General features: G+C 37.0%; 1 protein-coding gene across 1 annotated transcript in view; it reads left to right on the forward strand.

Annotated features, from left to right (window-relative positions):
* itga8 (integrin, alpha 8) overlaps positions 1-20,996 on the forward strand; it is an 89,356-nt gene that overhangs the window by 60,979 nt on the left and 7,381 nt on the right. The window contains exons 22-26 of the mRNA XM_046833552.1: positions 10,065-10,144; positions 15,547-15,627; positions 16,582-16,687; positions 17,580-17,738; positions 20,857-20,970. Of these exons, the coding sequence (XP_046689508.1) occupies positions 10,065-10,144; positions 15,547-15,627; positions 16,582-16,687; positions 17,580-17,738; positions 20,857-20,970 (540 nt within the window). The remainder of the gene's footprint in view (positions 1-10,064; positions 10,145-15,546; positions 15,628-16,581; positions 16,688-17,579; positions 17,739-20,856; positions 20,971-20,996) is intronic.

Below are 20,996 nucleotides of genomic sequence, written 5' to 3' on the forward strand. Positions count from 1 at the left end.
CCTAATTTTTGTTAAAAAAATGTGATAAATATATGAAACACATATCATATCGTACAAAGTTTAAAACATTTAAATAGGTAAATAAAGAAAATTTTTAAAATTCTGTATCTTAGTTGACATTACTCCTGGCAAACTCTGATTTCTTGGAAACACAGAAACAGAAACACAGATTTACAGTCGTGCTGTTGAGCTCTTTTTATTCATAGGTTTTACAATCATCCGCATCACACACTCATTATGGCGTATTGATATTATGGGTTTATTTATAATATCACGCCATCCCCTTTTATCTAGCAAACACAAGGAATGACTACGATTGCCGAATATTTTTTTCTATAGTTCAGTAAAATTTATTATTTTAATTATATTATTATTTTTTCATTATAAGTGCCTTTCTGAATAAGGCACTCTGCTTTGGGCACGTCCCTAATGGAAAATTAATTTGCTTTTAAGGGTTAAGTGTGTAGGCTTGAGAGAGAGTGTAGTGCTATACACGATACTTTACTCTGCCCAAGTCATTTCTTTGAATTATTAAAATCAATCAGGAAACAGACATTGTAGCCATGCTGACTGGGTTAAAATGTTTGAGAGATGGGTGTATAAGGAGAGAAGATGAATAAAAAAAGAGGGAGAATAAATAAATAATTGTCACTCTTATAAGAAACATTTAACAACATGGGTTTGAAACTCTAAAACAGGATTTAGGGTCTTTTTTTATTTCTCCCTCTACAAAAATAAAGTGCGCATCATTGACAAAGGAAGCCAGGAAACTGTCCAAGTGCCATTACTGAACTCTTCCCAAAGTTAGATGAGAAAAACAGTGTTTAGGGTATTTGTTTTTTAGTACTTAACACAGGATATGTGTGTAGTATCGTATGTAGTCATGTTGATGTATTAATATATTAATAGCTCTTAGTACAAAGAGGTTATTTGCAAATATGTACCGTTAATATCTAGTGATACGAACGTCATCTTATTTCTAGCATGGGCAACATTGTTACAGTGAACTATGAAATTACATATTAAAGAACAGCAAATTCTATTCTCATATAAAAACATACACATAATTCAAAAGGAAGCTGAAGTCTTTACATGTAAATTTAAATAAACAAGTACAGTGTTTCCCAAATAAAGCCATGTATATATTATACATGCAAAAACCATATGAAACGCTTGAGGTCCAGACCAGACACATACTTTACTATGTCAGTGTGTATGTTTTACGTCAAACGAATTATCATCACAGTCACTGGAAAGCACCCAATGGACATTTGGCTTGAAACCATTTTATGTTCAGATATATCAGTATTTGGGTGAACTTTCTATATAGCAAAAGAGTTTTTAAAAAAATATATTAGGGTCTGAATGCAGGAACAGCTGTTTTTTTTTTTTTTACATTCTACATAGTTTACATTGGGTAGAGTACAATGGTGGCTCGATTGTTCAACAGATAAAAATTGATGTTCCTTTGCTTGTCTTTCGACGTGGTGCATATTTCGGGGCAGCTAATTCACTGCTCCACTTCCGTATTATTGTTGTGCCTTGTAGTAAAAATGGCAGCTGGAACAAGAGATAATAAAAGTTCATTGGAGAGGGAATCAAATCATGCTAGTAGAGAAGCAGCATTGGGCAAGACCGGTGATGACAGGATCACCATATTGGGCTAGTCTTTAAATACATTTTGAGACGACAAGGACTTTGTTTGATAGTATATGCAAAGGCTAAAGGAGTGTTCTTAGTCTGTAACAATTGTAACAGTAACACTGCATGTATGCCAGGACCAAGGTTTCCCAGCAGAAAACTTTGCTTTTCTGCTCATAGTGCATCCTGGTGCCATCTCTTCTCCTTGTAGACATTACACATTCACCTGTCTGTCTACATGATGTAAAAGATGTAAAAAAAAACAATGTGATCAGCGCAATGTGATCACCCCTTCTTCTATTTCTCAAGTAAACCACATCTGATGCTCACATGTACACGCTCCATAGGCAGCGTGCTGTAATGCTGTGCGCTTTGAAACCTTTCCATCATAAACTTCTTTAGCTCTTTGATGTTACAGTAGCTCATTCATTGAACCAGACCAGACAGGTGAGCCCATGGTGCCCATGGCCGTGTCTCAGCTTCACCAGGTGTCCTGTATTGAACCTGTGATAAGTTTCTAATTTCCGACACATCATCTTAGAGAACTGATTGCTGACTTGCTGCCTGAAGAGAGATGCTAAAAGAAAAACAAGATAAGGTCAAATCCCAACCTAATGTTACTACAAAAAAATGACAGGAAATAATTGTAAATCTTTAAAAGCAATGCCATTATAAATGACATCCTGCCTATTGTCATGACCTGCTACTGGTATACTAGCACAGCTGTCTGCCACTGTGCTGAACACTTTATACTTGGATTCTTCGATTCAGTTCAAACAAGATCTTTGCTATGTTCCATTCTTTATTTATAAAAGCGCTATAAAAATGTCAATGAATCGAATGGATGCGACACTCTCATTGCATATGGCGGTTATGGCTGTGGTCCAGTGCAGCCTTTGGAATGCAACTGTTATCCAGATGTGTTCATAACACTGAATCTTCTCATCTCCTAAAATGAATGGAGCAGCATGTGTATTACTTCAACATAAAACACACATGCTGTGGAAGCGAGGCAGAGATGACTGTCTGTGTGGTTGTTAACACCACTGCTGGCTGCTTGGACCTATCGGATTTGCAAGTCTTTTAGCATGGTTTCTTTGTTTGAAGATGGCGCCATTTTGCTTTCACGTCAGTAAATGTTTTACGATAATACATGGTGGTATCAAAAAGACCAGCTCTGTTTACAAGAAAGCACTTTATTCATCTACAATATCATGCTATCACCTTCAAAATAGTCTCTTTGCACAGCAATACAGTGCTCCCAGCTTTCCTGCAACTTATAGAATATGTCCTGGAAGTCTTTTTTTCGAAGCATGTCAAGAACCTTCTCGCAGGATCACCTTTGCGCCGCAAACTTTGAGCTGGTTCTTCATTTTGGGAAAAGGGCGTAGTCCGCAAGAGCTAAATCTGGCGAGTAGGGTGGGTGCGAAAGTGGATTGTGTAGTTTCTGGCAAGAAACTCGCATGTGAGGAGAGCTCAGTCACATTGTCATTGTGGAGCACCCAGTTTTTTGCAGAGATCACAGACGTGGTAACGCATGTGGTCAGAATGTCTTTTGGCACACTGACTAATGGAGGTCGGTGCTCCCTGTGACTGTGTGTGCAGCCTTGTGCTGCCATCTGTTGGTAAAGGTTGGTTCTTTTATTGTGACCTTATAAATATTTCTAGAAATATGTCAGGCAGCAGAGACGAAGGTCAGACGACTTTAGCAAAACTAAACAAAACTGAAAACATAAACTGAAGAAATATAAACCCAAAGCAAATAATAATAGACAATATTTTCTTAAATGCTATCGTATCTGAGCATGTGTGTGAATGTGATGGAGTAATGATTGGACCTGGAGACCACAGTGGCCATGTTTGTATGCCATGATTAAAAATAAAGGCAAGGAAATAAGGGAACATGCTGTAGTTAGGTTTTAATGATGTTTTGAAGTTTTTATCTAAAAGTATTTTTTAGCTTTAATTTTAGCAAGTCTGGTTTTCACCAAATAGAGAAAATAACATTTAAAGATTTGATTCAAATTTGGCTGAAAATCTAAACATAGGTCTAAGTAAAAAATTCAGATTGAGATCGGTTCTGTTCACAAATTTTATTGAATTATTGTGTTGTATTAGTTGAGTTAACCAACTGTTTAAAACGATGTACAGAGTGTGTAAGTGGTTTTGGATGGCAGTATCTGATTACAAACTGTATAGATAAGATGTGTCCATTTTTGCTATCCAAGAATTTGAACAAAAGCGCACTAGATTTTATACATCTTTATAAAAACTGACTGCATTTGAATTGCATTGTTAAACTGGCTTCTAGAAATCTCTGGGAAGTTCCTTGAAACTTTGTTTGTTGCATTGTTTATCTTTTGGTGTAATTTCCACCGAAACAGGAAGTCAGAACAGTACTCATACCATGCACTCAGATTGTCAAATGGACATGGAAATGACACTGAGAAATAATAATGTGTTGGATTCACTTTTATTTTTATATTCCACTCATTTACAGTTGGTTGCACATTAGTGCATACTACCAACAAACAAAATGCACAGTTTTATGATGGCCAAAAAATTGGATTAGAAGCTCAATTTTGAATGTGGTCATCAATCTTTGTGATACATTTTTACAGCAGTTAAACCTTTAGCCAAAAAAAGTCAGTCTTTCAGGAATATAAAGATATGATCCTTCGTTGCATGGGATCAAAAAACACAATAAAATACTTAACTTTCAATAACTCATCCGGGGATTAAAGCCTTTCGTCCCTACTAAACGCTCGGGTGACAATCTGAGGACATTCTATAAGATCTGTGCAGCTGCAGCCTCTACTTTTTCATTCCCTTCATTCCTCCCTTTGTCCCTTACCCATCAGTTTCCTATTTCCCTTGAGCCCTCAGGGTACATTGCACTCGACTTTAATGACTTGAAGCCTTTTCCTTCAGGATTCCTCCTTGTTTAGCTCCCATTAACTTTTACTTGCGTTAGACTTTAGATGAGAAAGAAGATACAGTTGCTCGGAAGTTGACGATTATTTTTGAATTTTTTTAAAGATCCTAAAGCCCATGTTTTCCGAGACTGAAACTGGAAAAGATTTTAAAGATGCCTTGGTGTTGGTTATTCTTTCCTTTTTGCTTTGTTATGATGGCCCTGCCGGTTAAAGCCAGGCAAATTGAACGGTAATTTCGATCTAATTTGACACATAAGCTGGTAAACGCTTTTCTCTGCAGGATACGGAGAGTGCGGTTTAGAACTTTATTACTGCTTCTCAGCCTACTTAATACACGGGATCTTTGTGCCCGAGAGCCACGATTGTGCCTTATTGCTCACTTTCTAGTGCAAAACATGCCCCCACATTGCTGATTTAGCATTTAATGTTTTTAGGTCGAGAGTCTGTCGAGAAGGAGGGGTCTCGAACTCTTATGACTGCATGATTGATTGGTGTTTCTGCCTGTTAGCCTGGAATGAGATGGAGCCACTTGTCTTCAAAGCCCACTTTGGCGACTGAGCGCGAGGGGAGGGGAGGGAAGTGGGGCAATTAGATTGGAGAGCGAGCAAAATAGGGGGTAGAGGTCTTAATTTTCTATCCAAAATGCACTCCTAATGCGAGGTGTTAGAAAAGTTCCTCAGGCTGATTTTCTTTTGAGAGAGATACCGAGGTGAGAAGAAGATCGAACAGAGAAACAAGTCGGATGAAACGGATGGTATGCTGTATGTAGATGATTTGTTAAAACAAAAAAAAGAGGAAGCACAAGGAAAGTCAGGGGAAGACTTGTTTTGCTGTGGTTTCACAGGGATGGATGATTGAGAATAATGAGAGAGCCTTGTTTTGAAATGAATGCTTGTTTGATCATGAGAATGAGGACATTTAGAGAAGAATTGCCTTGCGGTAGGAATAGGAGAGGAAGAACGACAGTATGACCGAGGTGGTTTACTGAGTGAGGAACACAGAGGATGAATAGAGGGAGTGTTTTTGCTGAAGCAATGGATTAATAGGAAGAATAGAATAAATAATAAATGGAATGATTTAAGAGAGAGAGTAAGCGGGAAGGATGGATCGACGTGTGTATACATGTGTATGCGTGTTGGATGGTCGAGCTTGACATTTTAACATGTTCCAGATTGGTGTATGCTGTTCTGAGAGACTCTGAGTTCTCTATTGGAGCCTGCAGGGTTGAACTCACATGGGCCAAATTAACATGGCACCAGTTAAGCACTGTGACATATCCCCTGCCCTGCTCACACACATTTGTGTTCCCATCACCCACCAGGATGTCATGGGCAACCACATGGGAAGCACATGGGGATGTGATCTGACCAACAAGAAGAAGAAAATAAAAAGAAAGGGCCACTTCTTGTACACACTTTTTTCGAGGTGGTCTCTCCAGGCACTAAAGTTACCAATCGCAGATGGCTTGGTGAAATGAATTAATGTTATGAAATATAATCCTTTTGGAGGTTTAATTTGGAAGTTTTAAAAGCTTCAGTTTCAAAGGTTTCAAAAGTTTCCAATTTCATTGGATTTCTCTTAGTCATTCAGCTGTTTTATCTACCTATTTATATACAGTACATACTAATCTGCTGCTCCAGGAATGGTTCAGAGTGCCTCTAAATGTTCTTTATTATGGACTTTTTAATTTGTCTTAATTCCACACACACACTGTACTAGCATTTCTGCTTAAGCTCCAAGCCATAGTCTTACTATAAATGTTCTCAAAATGGAAAATCTAAGTAATACCCAAACAGATGTATACATGGTATAAGGACCTTTACTGCATTTGAAACTGCAAACTATTTATATGCGTAATTGGCTTCCGACTGTCTTGTCTAGTAATGTAAAGACAAATCTTTTTCCACTGAAAAACTGGAATGTATTGTAAATCAGTCATCACGTTCAGAAATTTAAAAATAGATATATAGAAAATGAATTTTTTTGTAGATATTCCTTTGAAATGTCATCATATATTGTGTAAATAAATTAATAAATTTAATAAATTGAATTGCTAGAATTAAAAATATTAATGGATATAGCAAAATATTAGACATACCTACACAGTCTTATATTTCAAAATATCATTAACAGAAACTCTAGCCAATTTTGTATACTGAAGGTGGACGATAGCTTGTTATGCCATCCTGTGGTGCAGCATGAAAAGCTGGACTGACTGGTCTCTGAGGTGATGAGGCCTTCACTTTCCCTGTTTGGTAGCTGGTCCATAGCAGTGCACAGCAAGTTATTAAAAGAGTGGGTAAAAAATGCTTTTATGCTTTTATGATATATTTATATGTTTATATATATATATATATATATATATATATATATATATATATATATATATATATATATATATATATATATATATAGATCCTGTCATCATTTTACACTCCTTCCTGTCCTATAATCTTATTGATGATCCGCTATTAGTAAATATTGACAAGTATTAATTAGTTGGTAGACTGTATATTTTTCGAACACATAGAAAGTACATAGATCTCTGGCCTTCCATTTAAGCTGTGTAATATACCAAGTGTACCAAGTGTAATATAGTGGAATAAAAACATTTATATTGTCAAGTATATAAATATATATGAATATATATATATATATATATATATATATATATATATATATATATATATATATATATATATATATATATACGTATATATATATATATATATATATATATATATATATATATATATATATATATATATATATATATATATATATATATATATATATATATATATATATATATATATATATATATATATATATATATATATATATATATATATATATATATATATATATATATATATATATATATATATATATATATATATATATATATATATGTTCGGGAACATTAGGAATAACATTAGGAAAAATACAAATACATTTTTAAAACACATTATTGTATTAAAGGGACATAATGTTTAGATGAATTCCATAGGTACCATAGGGACTGCAGGGGTGCGTCTGAAAAATCGCAGATTTTCGGGGGGTCTTAGAACATAACCTCTGCGAGTTCAGGGGGACTACTCTGTGTGTATGTATATATATATACACACATATAATTATTAGAAAATATGCACAAACACCCAAACGAAAATTGTACTTCCTCTTCCATCTCTAACTAAAGACAAAAGCCGAGAGTGTCCTCACTGTTGCATTTGTCTTTTTCTGGATTCCGTCAAGAGGACACGGGGTTCAAACGGCACAGTGTTATCCTTGTTTCACTGTCTGCGGACATATGGATTCTGTCTACTCTCTGCTCATAGTGAACACTCCGAACAGCAACTATGAGGATGACATGTGCTCTATATCTCACCCTTTCTCTGTTCCAAAATCATTCACTCGCGCTTTAACATGTCATCTAAAATATTGAAGAGTTTATATTTGTATATGGAGCACGTCAAGAGTCTGACTTTGTATAGGATCTGCAAAAATGTTTGCCATTGTTCCAAACTTAAGTGGAATTAATAAACGCACTAGTTATTTGAAAATGTTTATCGCACCTCTCTCTTTTCTTCTGAAAATTCTGAAGTCATAGGATAAAGATTGCTTCTCCAATGGTTACTAGAGTGTTGTTATATACAGGAGAGACACTTCATGTCTCAAAGATTTGCTTGAAATAATGACCATTTGTATGACTGCCAGTAATTTAACAACCATTTCTCTGGGTGTAGATTATTAACAGACTCACCCAAATAATCTCCTCATTGTTGTCTTCCAGTCTGCCTATAAGCAAACATTGCTGACACGTACCCTTTGTTTTAATATCTTCCACATTTTAAAAGCTCATCTCTCACTAGGGTGGTAATGTAGTGGTTCCTATAATTCGGATGCTTCCAGGCTGAAAACAATTGGCAAATTGTGCGTGTTAATGACACCCAGCTGAGCTACAATGGTGATTTCCTTTAATTCTTTACGGATCTATTTGCAAGGAAGTGTCTACAGCTCGATCTAACCCAACCCTGTCCCTCAGTCACGAAAAAGGGGCTGTGTGGTGTCCTGGACTAACCTCGTAAATACAGGAGATCTGGGATCAGTTCAGGAATATATCCTGATTTTCCACGCCAACACACAATCATGTATTCATTCACATTAGACAGTTTTGTCTTGACAGTGATGTTTTAAAGTTGGGATAAAACTGGAGTACCTGGAGGAAACCTATGTGGAGTAGATGCTGATAAGTTTGTTTAAGAGCATTACTGCCAATCTGATTCTATAGTAACAACTATAGAAACTTGTATGGTGAATGTGGCATATAATCTATGTGATCTGGTAATAAATGTTGATCTGGTAAAAATCTGTGTAAGATCATGTTTGTTTAACATTTATGGAACGAGTCTCAAGTGTCAATTGCTTTTCTATAATGCTGAGCTGTTAAGTCATGAAGTTGCCAGTAGACGTTTCCATGAACATATGGCTTTACCATATGGCTTTACCTAACCTCAACCCTACTGAAACACCTTTGGTATAAATTGGAACACTGACTACACCCCCAGGCCTCCTCACCTCACCCTTGGCGCTGAATGAGCACAAATCTCCACAAGCACTCCAAAATCTAGTGAAACATCTTCCCAGAAGAATGAAGGTTATTATTACAGCAAATGCAGATTAAATTGTGGAATGTGATGTTCAAAAAGCACATACAAATCTAGTACAAGTCAGGTGTCCACACATTTTTTTTATTGCTGCACTTTTGAACATTGGAAACATATTCATATTCCTGCCTGTGCTGCACCAAATTGGCTTTTTTCAACATTTAATTTTCCTTTTTTAACACGTCCTAATACGTTTTTCGTTCTGCCAACAACCATTCTGTTGAAAAGTGACTGTCTCATTAGAGTAATTGGCAGCTGCAAAAATATCCAATCCGATCCTCATAAAAACCCAGAAGCTTTGATGAAATACGCGAGTTGAAATGTGGTGTCACAGTTGCAGAGGTTTAACCCTCTCGAAGACTTTTCCAAGGCAGTAACCACAAAAAAACAGGTTCCAGCTTTAGAGTTTTACAGCACTTGTTTCTTTCACCCTTCGGTTACAAGCTGGCTTTGTAGTGTTCAGGGTTTCCTTCGTGGGGTTGGGGGGGGGGTTGATGGGGGAGGGGGGCCTTAGGAGGGGTCTGTTTACAGGCTTTCGTAATTAGCGTAGAGCCTGTAGCTACAGTCCTGGTCTTCATTAGCTGTTATCATAGTCCAGCTAATGAAGTGCAACATATGGGCACAGTTAAAGACAGAGAGAGAAACGGTGTATGAATGTGTGTGTGTGTGTAAGAGTGAGTGTGTGTACCGTGTTTGTTGCTTTGTGAAACTAGCATGACATCATGACAGTGGAGAAATACCACTTTAATTGATCACGTTTCTTCTCATTTTTCTTCTTTCATCTTCTCTTCATCTTTCATCTCTCACTCGATATCTCTAGGTCTCTATCGGTTTGCGATTCTCAATCCAGAGGTTAGAAGACGCTGAAGCCCACATCGGCTTTCAGCTGCAGATACAAAGGTAAGATAAAGAGCCCTTCTCCTCTCTTTCTTAACTCTTCCCATCCCTTATTCTGTAATCTATTCTCAGCCTGAACCTGATCTCATGATAAAAAAAAGGGGGGAAATAAATCACCCTTTTGCTAATGCACTATATGGCCATAAGTATTGGGACGCCTGACTTTTCTAGCCGTATGTGGTTCTTCCTCAAAAAAGGTCAAGGCACACAGTTGTATAGGATGCAATTTAGGGGACTAGGAGACCCAAGCCTGTTTCAGCACGGCAATGATCCTGAGCTCAAAGCAAGCTCCATGAAGATATGCTTTACGTGGGTTAGAGTAAAAGATCTTGATAGAGCTCTGACCTCAACTCTATAAAACATGTTAAACTGGAACACTGCCTGCACCCCAAGCCTCCTCACCCTACATCATTATCTGACTTTATCTTTGTAGCTGAATGAGCACAAATCTCCACAAACACACTCCAAAATCTAGTGAAACAGCAAATGGGGACTAGATGTGGAATGTTAAGTTCAAAAAGCAGATTCAAATCTCTTATCAGGTTTTGTCCTAACTATAGGAACTATGGCATAGTAGAACAAACACATTACTACAAATGTCACAACAGGAAGTGCTGCCAAAAATGTGACCAAACAGAATTAAGAGTTCGAAACTCCCTTCTGTTCTTTCTATTAATCACCTAGCCCTTTTTCTATCCATCTCTCCTGTTGTACATCACATTGTTATTTCTCCTTCACTCTGTCTCTTCCTGCCTACAGGGTCTCCTCTTCTTTCTCTGTCTTCTGCTTTTTCAATTCTTTCTTTCTGTCTCTTAAAACACCCCCCTGAGTCTTAACCTCTCCCTTCATTCTCTGTTCTCTGTCACTCTATACTGCTCTGTATTTTTTCCATCCTTCCTGTGCTTCCCTTTATCCATCCCTCTATCCTTCTCACTTCCTCTCCTTCTATTACTTCATCCACTGAGCTTTCTATCTTCCTCCGTCCTTACTATTTTATTATCCTTTGCTCTGCAGATGTCATTCTTTCCCTCCTCTGCTTCTATTTCTTCTTCTATCTTATACTTCTATCCATCTCTTCAGTGCTCCTGTCATCCCATCCTTCATTGTTTATTTAATTCCCTTGCTTTTTGTTATCGCTCATTAGCCAGCATTCCATCCTACTTTCACTCTCTCTCCATCCCTGCCTTTCACTAAATCTGACCCTCTGCTCATTTACTCACTTCCTGCATTGTGAATCCAAGTCTATAGCTTAAATATTGTAAGACGCAGACACACACACACACACACACACACACACACACACACACACACACACACACACACACACATGGTCAAAAAGCTCTATCAGCAACACATTCCTTACACAAGCTTTAATAATCTGCTGTGTGTGTGTGGGTGTGTGTGTCTGTGTGTGTGCGCACAGATGTGTCAGCACGTGTGTCCTCTAACTTTCAGCGCTACAGACAGTGCAGATCCGTTGTGGGTGCGTGTGTCCAGGGTCAGGACACACTGTGATGTGTGTGCTGGCTGGCCATTTTATAATCAAGTCCTGGCATGTCAGTTTTAATTACAGCTTTATTTAACTCTAAAAGGAGTCTTTTTGACAAGATGCAGATGATTTACACAGGAAACTATGAGTGTGTAGGCTGGATTTTAGATGTTTGAGGACAAGCTGAGATCATCAGGACATCTGGCGGGTCCAGACAAAACAAAATATGTTTTTACAAACAACGAGGCCTTAAAAATGTCAATGAATGATGGGAGTCAGTTGACTGGTAGGTGACTGGTAGGGGTAAATGTGTGTATGTGTATATATAAAAAAAAAAAAAACAGCAGGTCACACGTATTTTTTTCTAAATATGGATAGTTTTTTCTCTGTACATCCAGAGATATTTTTAACATACACATAATACCATTCTGCTTGGATTAAGGACTAAGGATTTGGGAAAGCAAAGATTGTCACAAGTAATGGTGTAAATCGTGTAAGATTTAGTCTTTCTTTTGTGTGCATTTGTGTTGTAGTGATTTTCTAAAATCAATTATAACATTCCGTCTTCTTTGTTCGTGTTTAAGCAGGAATCATTTTTAAAGCCTTACTTGTACACGGTTTGAAAGTCAAATCTTGAATATTTATTTTGAGATTTATTTTGATTCAACTGTATGAAAAAAGTTACTTTTTCTTACATATTTAATGCATTAAATGTGAACTTCAATTCAATTTGAGACCTTTGTTCAGAGATCTTTTGCTACATCAGGTGACATTTAGCCAAAGAAAATTCTACGTTCTATATGTTATATGTCTTATATAAATTATTATTCTTTTTTTTTTTAATTGTTATTAATATAAAATAGTTTTACTGTTAAATAGAAAAAGTTATTAGGATTGCAATCCATTACCATATTCAGGTTTCTCAAAATTTCTTCCAGCAACAGGAAAGACTTGAGACACAAAATCATGCACACACACACACACACACACACACACGCACGCACGTACATTCACAGATGTCCAAACATTCGTTTTTTTGCTTGTCCTTGTCTACTCTTTAGGGGGGCATTTGAGAGCATGTGTTATAATAACACTCGATCCTGTGTAGTTTCTGGTACACACACACACACACACACACACACACACACACACACACACACACACACACGTGCACACACATTGCAGAAGTGTTTTATTAGGGAATGTTGTTCGAAGCTGGCACACTGCTAATCTAAGGGAAGACAGGAAAGGAAATATCCCTTATGGTTTGCTATAATTCTTTAAAGCCAATCTACCATTGTGTGTGTGTGCGTGCATGTATGTATGTATGTATGTGTGTGTGTGTGTGCGTGCGAGCCGCGCAAGCGTGCCAGGTGTTTTATGTTAAGTACGTGTCACTGTCCAAAAAACTCAATGCCGTTATCATTTGAGAAGAAACAAATGCGGGACAGAGAGACATTTAATTGAACCATGTTTCTTTCTTACTGATAAAACTTCCACCTGCTTCTTTTTCCTTTAGATACTTCAGTATTCACAAGCTGTGACTCAATGCTTACATTTCCCACTGTGGAGAAAAGTTTGGAAACGGTCTACGTATTGATATAATTATATATATTATATTATATATCGATTACTCCGTTATACTCCATTGTGAATACTCCATAGTGCCATTTCAGAGGAATATACCAATATTTATAAGGTAAATGAGAAACCCTGCGTTATACCCAGTGATTGCTAGAGAATTGCTATTAGCTGAGAGTTAGTGGTGACCGTAGCAAGGAAAAACTCCCTGAGAAGGCAGTTTTACAGAGTTATAAAATGTAAATGTATATGTTAATATGTCTATAAGATTAGTGCCTATAGGTTTATCCTTGAGAAAGCTTCGAGAGGAACCAGGCCCAAAATGAAACCCATCCTTATCTGGATAGACACATCTTTATCTAGATGTTTGGATAGACAGCTGGATAAAATCAATCATAAACGTTCCCGATTCTATTGTCAGAATAAACACTGTTACACAAACTGGTCGTGAGGTCCCGGTGTCTCCATCCAGATAGCATGATGGCATGGTGTGTTTGAGGGATATGTGGGGTGACTTTGCCAATGTGATGCCAATGTGATGTGTGATGTAAATGCCCATGATAAGAAGAAAAATCCCCAAATCTGTCCTTATTGTCCACTGCAGGATCTTGAAATCTGAGACAGTGATGCAGCTGCTTACAGTAGGATGCTTTTGCTCATCTCTCTGTAAAATGTATTGAAAGACCAGGTATAAATGTGAGTGTACTCAACACTGGAGGTTAAACACAGACACGTGGTAAAACGCTGCTATCAGATAATCAATTTCATTGGTTGTTTTATTGAAAGTTTTCATGGTGGCGCTTTGACATGCTTGCAGGAGAGCAATAACTGCCACTTTTTGTATGCATGAGCTTGTAGGACTCTGGATAGAGAAATAGAGGAACAGCTTTAGTTATGATGGCTGTGGTATTGTTTGAATTTGAACTTACAGTCTGCAAATGATAGTGTGAAGGTCTTGCTGTTTGTCTTTGTTGCTGTGTGGCCTGTCGACCCAGATTCCTTTTTTTAGCTGACAGGAATGGATCCTGAAGTGGTCTTTTATTTACTGTTATAGCCCATCTGCCTCAACATTTGATATTTGTGCCTTATGAGATGCTTTTCCACTCACTATGGTTGTAGTGTGTTACTCTAGCCTTTTGCGTGAACTCTACAGCCTGATGTACTTGAAATCCTCACTTAAGCAGTTTCTGAAATACCTAAAGCAGCCCATATGGCACAAACAACTGTTTTCCTTTGAAAGATCCCAAGTGTATGTGTGTGTTTGTGTATGTTATTTGTGGATCTGTGGGTAGATTACTCATCAGTCGGAGCAGATTACTCGCCAGTTATTCGATCAGCACTGCATTGTGTTTCTCTACGGTCTCTTGAGATGCACACTGTTACACCCTGTCAGTCTCTGGTGTCCTGTAATAGAATGGTTTGTGCGTCTGTGCTTTATTCCTCACAGCAGTGTTATGACACTGGAAGAGTGTGTGCCACAAGTGTGTGTGTGTGTGTGTGTGTGTGTGTGTGTGTGTGTGTGTGTGTGTGTGTGTGTGTGTGTGTGTGTGTGTGGTGCTGGTCTGGTTTATCCACCGAGAGTGAGCCAGATCACTACTGAAGCTCTGGAACTTCCTTTAAGATTGACATTTATGTAAACAACTAGCTCCAGACTTTAACAAATGTGTGTGCGCGCATTCTTTTTCGGAAGATAATAATGTTTGTGCTGACGGGTGGAAGTGTGTGGTTAGCAAGAGTTTTTGCAATTCTCGGTGGAATGATTGGCGAGACAGTTGACACAAAGAACTTTGGCAGAAATGCTGCCTTCGCTGAAAACGCTGTTATAGTTCGAACAGCATGCACACATGCACACACAAAAAACTCTTATTACTCCCCAAAGGACAACCATACACTTATCATGGAATGTTTCCCTTTTAGAGACCTGCTGTCTTCCACATCATGTTGGAATTACGATAATTACGAGTTTTCAACAACTAGTCAGGAACTTTTAATTATCTGGGTACAATTTCAGCATCTATACGCATACATATCCAACATTCCCTATCAGCCCCATTAAGTAATAATCCATAATGATATACTATTGTAATAACAATTATAGTTTCCATTAAAATATGACTTAGCGAACAACTTGAATGAGCTTGTTGTCAGTAAGACAGAATAGAAGTTGAAAAGGCTAGAGTTTGATTTATTTCAACATGAAGTGAACCCAGTTGTACACAGTCAGCCATTCAGTAGATAGTACTTTCCATTATAAAAACTGCATCATCTCTGTTATACAGGCATGATATTAACCTTTTTTTGTGTTTGCATATGCATTTGTGTTTGTGTCTTTCAGCACTAATAAAGATAATCCGAAGAGTAATTCTGTGAATTTAAATCTCAATATCATCGCACGAGCACAGGTGGACATCAGAGGGTAAGAACACACATTTTTTACACTTCATTAATAATAAAAATTATAATCATTATTATTATTATTATTAGATTAGATTCAACTTTATTGTCATTGTGCAAGATACATGTACAGAGCCAATGCAATGCAGTTAGCATCTAAGCAGAAGTGCATAAATGGCCTATTTACAATAAATAACAATGTTAATAGGGATATGGGTTCCATATGTACACGGGTGAGAGTGAATAATGTACAGAAGGTGCAGTAGGTAATAATATACAGTATGTATACAAAGTAATATACAATATTCTGTGCAAAGATTGTGGATAGATGTCAGGAGATAACATGCTCAAATGACATGATACAGTTATGTACAAGTATGAATGATACATATGGGTAGAATATACAGTAGTGCGGTGATAAAGAAGTTATAGATGGTCCAAAAATGCATAGTGGATCAGCAGTGCAAAAAAAATCAAATAAATAAAAACATGGATGCATGGATGGATGGATGGATGGATGGATGGATGGATGGATGGATGGATAGATAGATAGATAGATAGATAGATAGATAGATAGATAGATAGATAGATAGATAGATAGATAGATAGATAGATAGATAGATAGATAGATAGATAGATAGATTCCATGATTTGAAAATATACATCAATGTATGATATACAAAACATGTATATGGTGTGAAAATGATTGGAATGGATTGTGGCTCCACCTACGCATCATAAAGCAGTAATTGAAAATGAAGATGAATCAATGAATCACAGACCTACTAATATTTACCATCATTATACCTTAAAACACAAACACAACTACATGTTAAACATTTATACAATAAATAAATATGTGCAAATATATTTTAAATAATAATGCCTATCTCTCTCTCTCTCTCTCTCTCTCTCTCTCTCTCTCTCTCTCTCTCTCTCTCTCTCTCTCTCTTTATCTCTTTCTCATTGTTCTTAGTGTCTCTCTCCCAGCTCAAGTAGTTCTTCCTTTTCCTCACTGGGAGCCTAAAGAGAATCCAGTCAGAGAGGACGATATCGGGCCTCAGATCCAGCATATCTACGAGGTACAGTATACATATACATACATATATATACACACACAGTTTGGAGCAGTAGTTGAGGAGGAAGTGCATCACATGTGGGAACAATTTGCTTCTCAGAATAGAGGAAGAGCATCAGAGCTGCTTTGTTAGACTGAAAGAAAAAAAAAATCAACAGTAAACACATTTGCAAGCTTCGTTCTGATCTAATTCTTCTAAATGAGTAGTACCTGCTTAAACAAAACACACATACACAGAGGCCAAGGCATTATTGATATCCAGAATCAATGTAATTCTACTGCCTGTAAGCAGCCAGCAATAAAGAGAACACACAGAGACGGTGGTGTTCAGGTTTCACGACAAATGCAATCTTCATTACGACATCCCACTTCATTGTGAACCAGAATCGACCAATATTTGATTAAGACAAGCTCAATATAATATCCTGCACTGTAGGAATACATTGAGGAACTCAACATAGAAAAAATACACAGGCATGTCCTGGATCATTGCTTTGTTTGTTTGTTTGTCAAGAAAAATCGAGTTGACTCGGTTTTGCTTCATGCAAGTTCATTCAGTCCTGTAGCTAATAATTGCTGTAATTAGCTGTAATGTTAGCCAGACGCTCTGTGTGGCCAGCCTCATGTTAATGCAAGCTCATTATGGATTAACCAAGCGCCATTTGGTTTAATAACAAACTCCAGTGTTGGATTTTCAACTGGTTTCTAATGCAGAATCTCTGGAGTCGTCAGATCCGATAAAAAAAACATTGTGATTCAAAAGAATAGTCTAATAATGAATACAATTAAGTATTATTTATATGATCGCTTTTTAATTAACTGAGCTTAATAATGAACTAATACTATATTTTATTTCTTTTACTCTTGTTTGTCTCTCAACACACACACACACTCAGCTTTATAATAAAGGTCCGAGTGCTATAAGTGGCACAATTATGAAGGTGGGATGGCCCAGTCGTCATCGAGAGGAGCATTTGCTCTATGCCATGGAGATCATCACTGACGGACCGATTCAGTGTCACATAAACGGCTCGCTTAACCCGCTGGAACTTGAGGTAAATTCACACTTACGTTATAGAATTATAGAATTAGCACTGAAATTACAATATTATCTATACATAAGGACAAGCACAAAGCAAATGCAAAAAAGACTTGACATTTAAACAACCACTCAAGGCATGTGTAGACTTTATCTTTATATAAATCATTGCAAATCTTGGTTATTTTATTCAAGAGCTTATATAATAGCCCTTGATCCAGTTATTTTTGCTAATTATAACACTAATGACTGGAACTTTGGTTTAATTAAGCATATAGCTTCCATTCTTGCCATTCATGGTCAACTTGCCAACTTAAATGGTCACAATAAACAAATGTATTCATAAATATATAATTTATACAAATTTATAGTTACAGTAAATGATCTGCCAATGGAATATGACAATTTCTGAAATGAGCAAAACATTTTTTCCAAACATGATTAAAAATATTATGGCTATCATCTAATAAAGCAAACTATAATCTCATATATTTTTGATTTCTAGTACAGCATTAAACCAATGTGTTTATACCAATAGTGTCATTTTCAAATACCCAGTATATCTCCATTATAGAGCTGACCCCAATTTCCATACACCTAGTGTCATGTAATGCACAATAGTTGAAGTGCCAAGTACGATCTTTATTAACGGTCTTTATTAATTTAATAGGCAAACTAGAAAACGTGGTTAGACGATTAGCGAACAGCATGAATTAGGCAAAACAATGAACGTGAACACGAGAGACATGAAACCAATAGTTAGGTAATCTCTAGGAAAATGAATGAGTTCATACACAAAAACTGATTTAGTCTTTGTATATGTAAATACGAATATATATCCAAAACAGTCATGAATTCGGAAATTGCACAGCGATATTGTGTAAATGAAATATGTTTGCATTTTGTAGGGACTTTAAATCCATTATAGATAATAGATATCTATACATTATAGAAGTACAGTGGTACCTCGACATACGAGTGCCCTAACATACGAGTTTTTTGAGATACGAGCGGTCACTCGGTCGATTTTTTGCTTTGATACGCGAGCAAAAACTTGAGATACGAGCTCGAGACGGCGCTGCTAAAAGGCTAATCGAAGCCAGAAAGCGAAGATTGTGACGAAAATAAGATAAGCAAAGAAGAAAAAGTAAAAATGTTAAAAGTTTAGGGATACGTAGTGTGCAGGAGTGATAGTAAAAAAACGAGTTTTCCCTCCGCCTCCACTTATTGCCTATACCGCCCCCTCCACGCACATACACACACACACACACACACACACACACACACACACACCATCGGCTCAACTCCAAGGAAAATACACTGAATAAAACCTTATTATATCTTTACATTCTCTTTTATTATGTTTTTATACAATATTTGTCATTTATAAATAAATTTTTCTTATTTAAAAACACGTAACAAAAACCACTGGGGTGGCATTTTGGGGACTGGAACGGATTAATGGCATTTCAATTAATTTCAATGAGGAAATTTGCTTTAAAATACGAGCAATTTGACATACGAGCAAGGTTACGAATTAAACTCGTATGTCGAGGTACCACTGTAATAGATATGCCTCTATATCTGAACATATATAAGCAGGCGGTGTTTGTTCTCCTTATGGTTATTATTTATCTAATAGCTATTTCGAGTCACTCATGGAAGGTTGAGTTAATTATAACTAATAATGAGTGACATTTTAATTCTAAAAAAATAAATCCCAGTTCATGCTTGGAGATCTTTCAGAATGCAGGCGTGTTTGTGTTCACACTTCAAACTTGATTGTTCTTTTGATTTATTTTGATTTGAACATAATAAATGGCTAGGATATATACAGTGTCACTATGTGACTATTAGTGTCGTTTGCAGAGAAAAAAAGGGAAGGTTTTGGTTCTGGGCCTGTCAAGGTCAGACAGCCTGCCCCAACCTCTAGGGACAATAAGGAAGTCCAGCTGGCACTTCAGTCTGGAGTTTCCTTCAGCTGGCCGAACCTTTTTTTATCTTATAATTAAGTTCGGAGGTTTTTTGCCTTAATTTGTCCTTTACTGTCATTAACTCTCTCACACACACACGATACTATCCTTGTGGGGAACTTTGGTTGATATCATTATTAATGCATCTAATTAAGGCTGTACTACCACACACACACATACTTTTCTTATATAAACAAAAAGCAGGTACCACAAATTCCTGTTTTTTTAGATCTGTTTGTGTGCATATGGTACGTGTGTAAACCTCTCTGTATTGTGGTTTGACTATAAAGTATTATACACATCTCAGGTCTCTGTAATGGTTTGTGGGTTAGTGATGTGCTGGGGGGCTTTAAAGTCCCCACAGTATGTCTTGACTTTACAGCTGCAACTTTACTGAGGACTTCTGAGAATGACAAGCCGTTTAAGGACTTTGATCTGAGTTCACACACACACACACACACACACACACACACACACACTCACAAATGAGTGTTACCCAGATGGCATTCCCCATGTCTTAAGGCCATGTATTAATGTGTCGTGCTGATACCGATACTCGTTATAAATGGTGTCTCTATAAATGTCCAAATCTAAATTATGTTGATGGAAAGTGAAGACAGGAAGACATGTTCATGAAAGGAGATTTGTACTATAATTTCTTTTTACAGAAACTCTCAATGGTATAAAACAAAAAAAAATATGTCTAATGTCTAACTAATTCTGATTATTGGCTTCAAAACATTTGAAACTAATGCCAATATTTAGAGTCACGTTTATGCAAAATTAAAGCTCTGTAGGTAATTGATAAGCCACTCAAAGTGCATTAAACTCATATAATGCGCACCTAAATAGGTAACATAGGTTATCCCACTAGTACCATGGTCTGTTGGAAGAATTGTCGAATTAAAGATACCAATATTTTATATACAGATCTCAAATTCTGCCCACACTGTAATAGAGTTGTGTGATTTACATTTATTTGAATAAGCATAAGTAAATATCAATTAGTATGAGTAAAGCAGGAGAGAGAGGGGAAGGGGGAGAGGGTAAAATGAGTGTATGTGTGTCTGCATATGTAGACTATGTGCTGCTTCACTGTAATAATGAAACTGTTGGGCCATCCTTCATGGTTTCTTGAGTTTTTGTTTCTCTCTTTCTCAGACGTCCACTTTGCAAGATACACCAGAGCTGCTTGGTTTTCTGCGCAACAGCAGCGTGCCGACTCGTCGCAGGAGATCTGTTACTACCACACAGAGCTACAGCAGCAAAACACTGGTACACACATTTTTCCACACACGTGA

This window comes from Silurus meridionalis, chromosome 21 (assembly GCF_014805685.1).
Source record: "Silurus meridionalis isolate SWU-2019-XX chromosome 21, ASM1480568v1, whole genome shotgun sequence".
Taxonomy (NCBI): Eukaryota; Metazoa; Chordata; class Actinopteri; order Siluriformes; family Siluridae; genus Silurus; species Silurus meridionalis.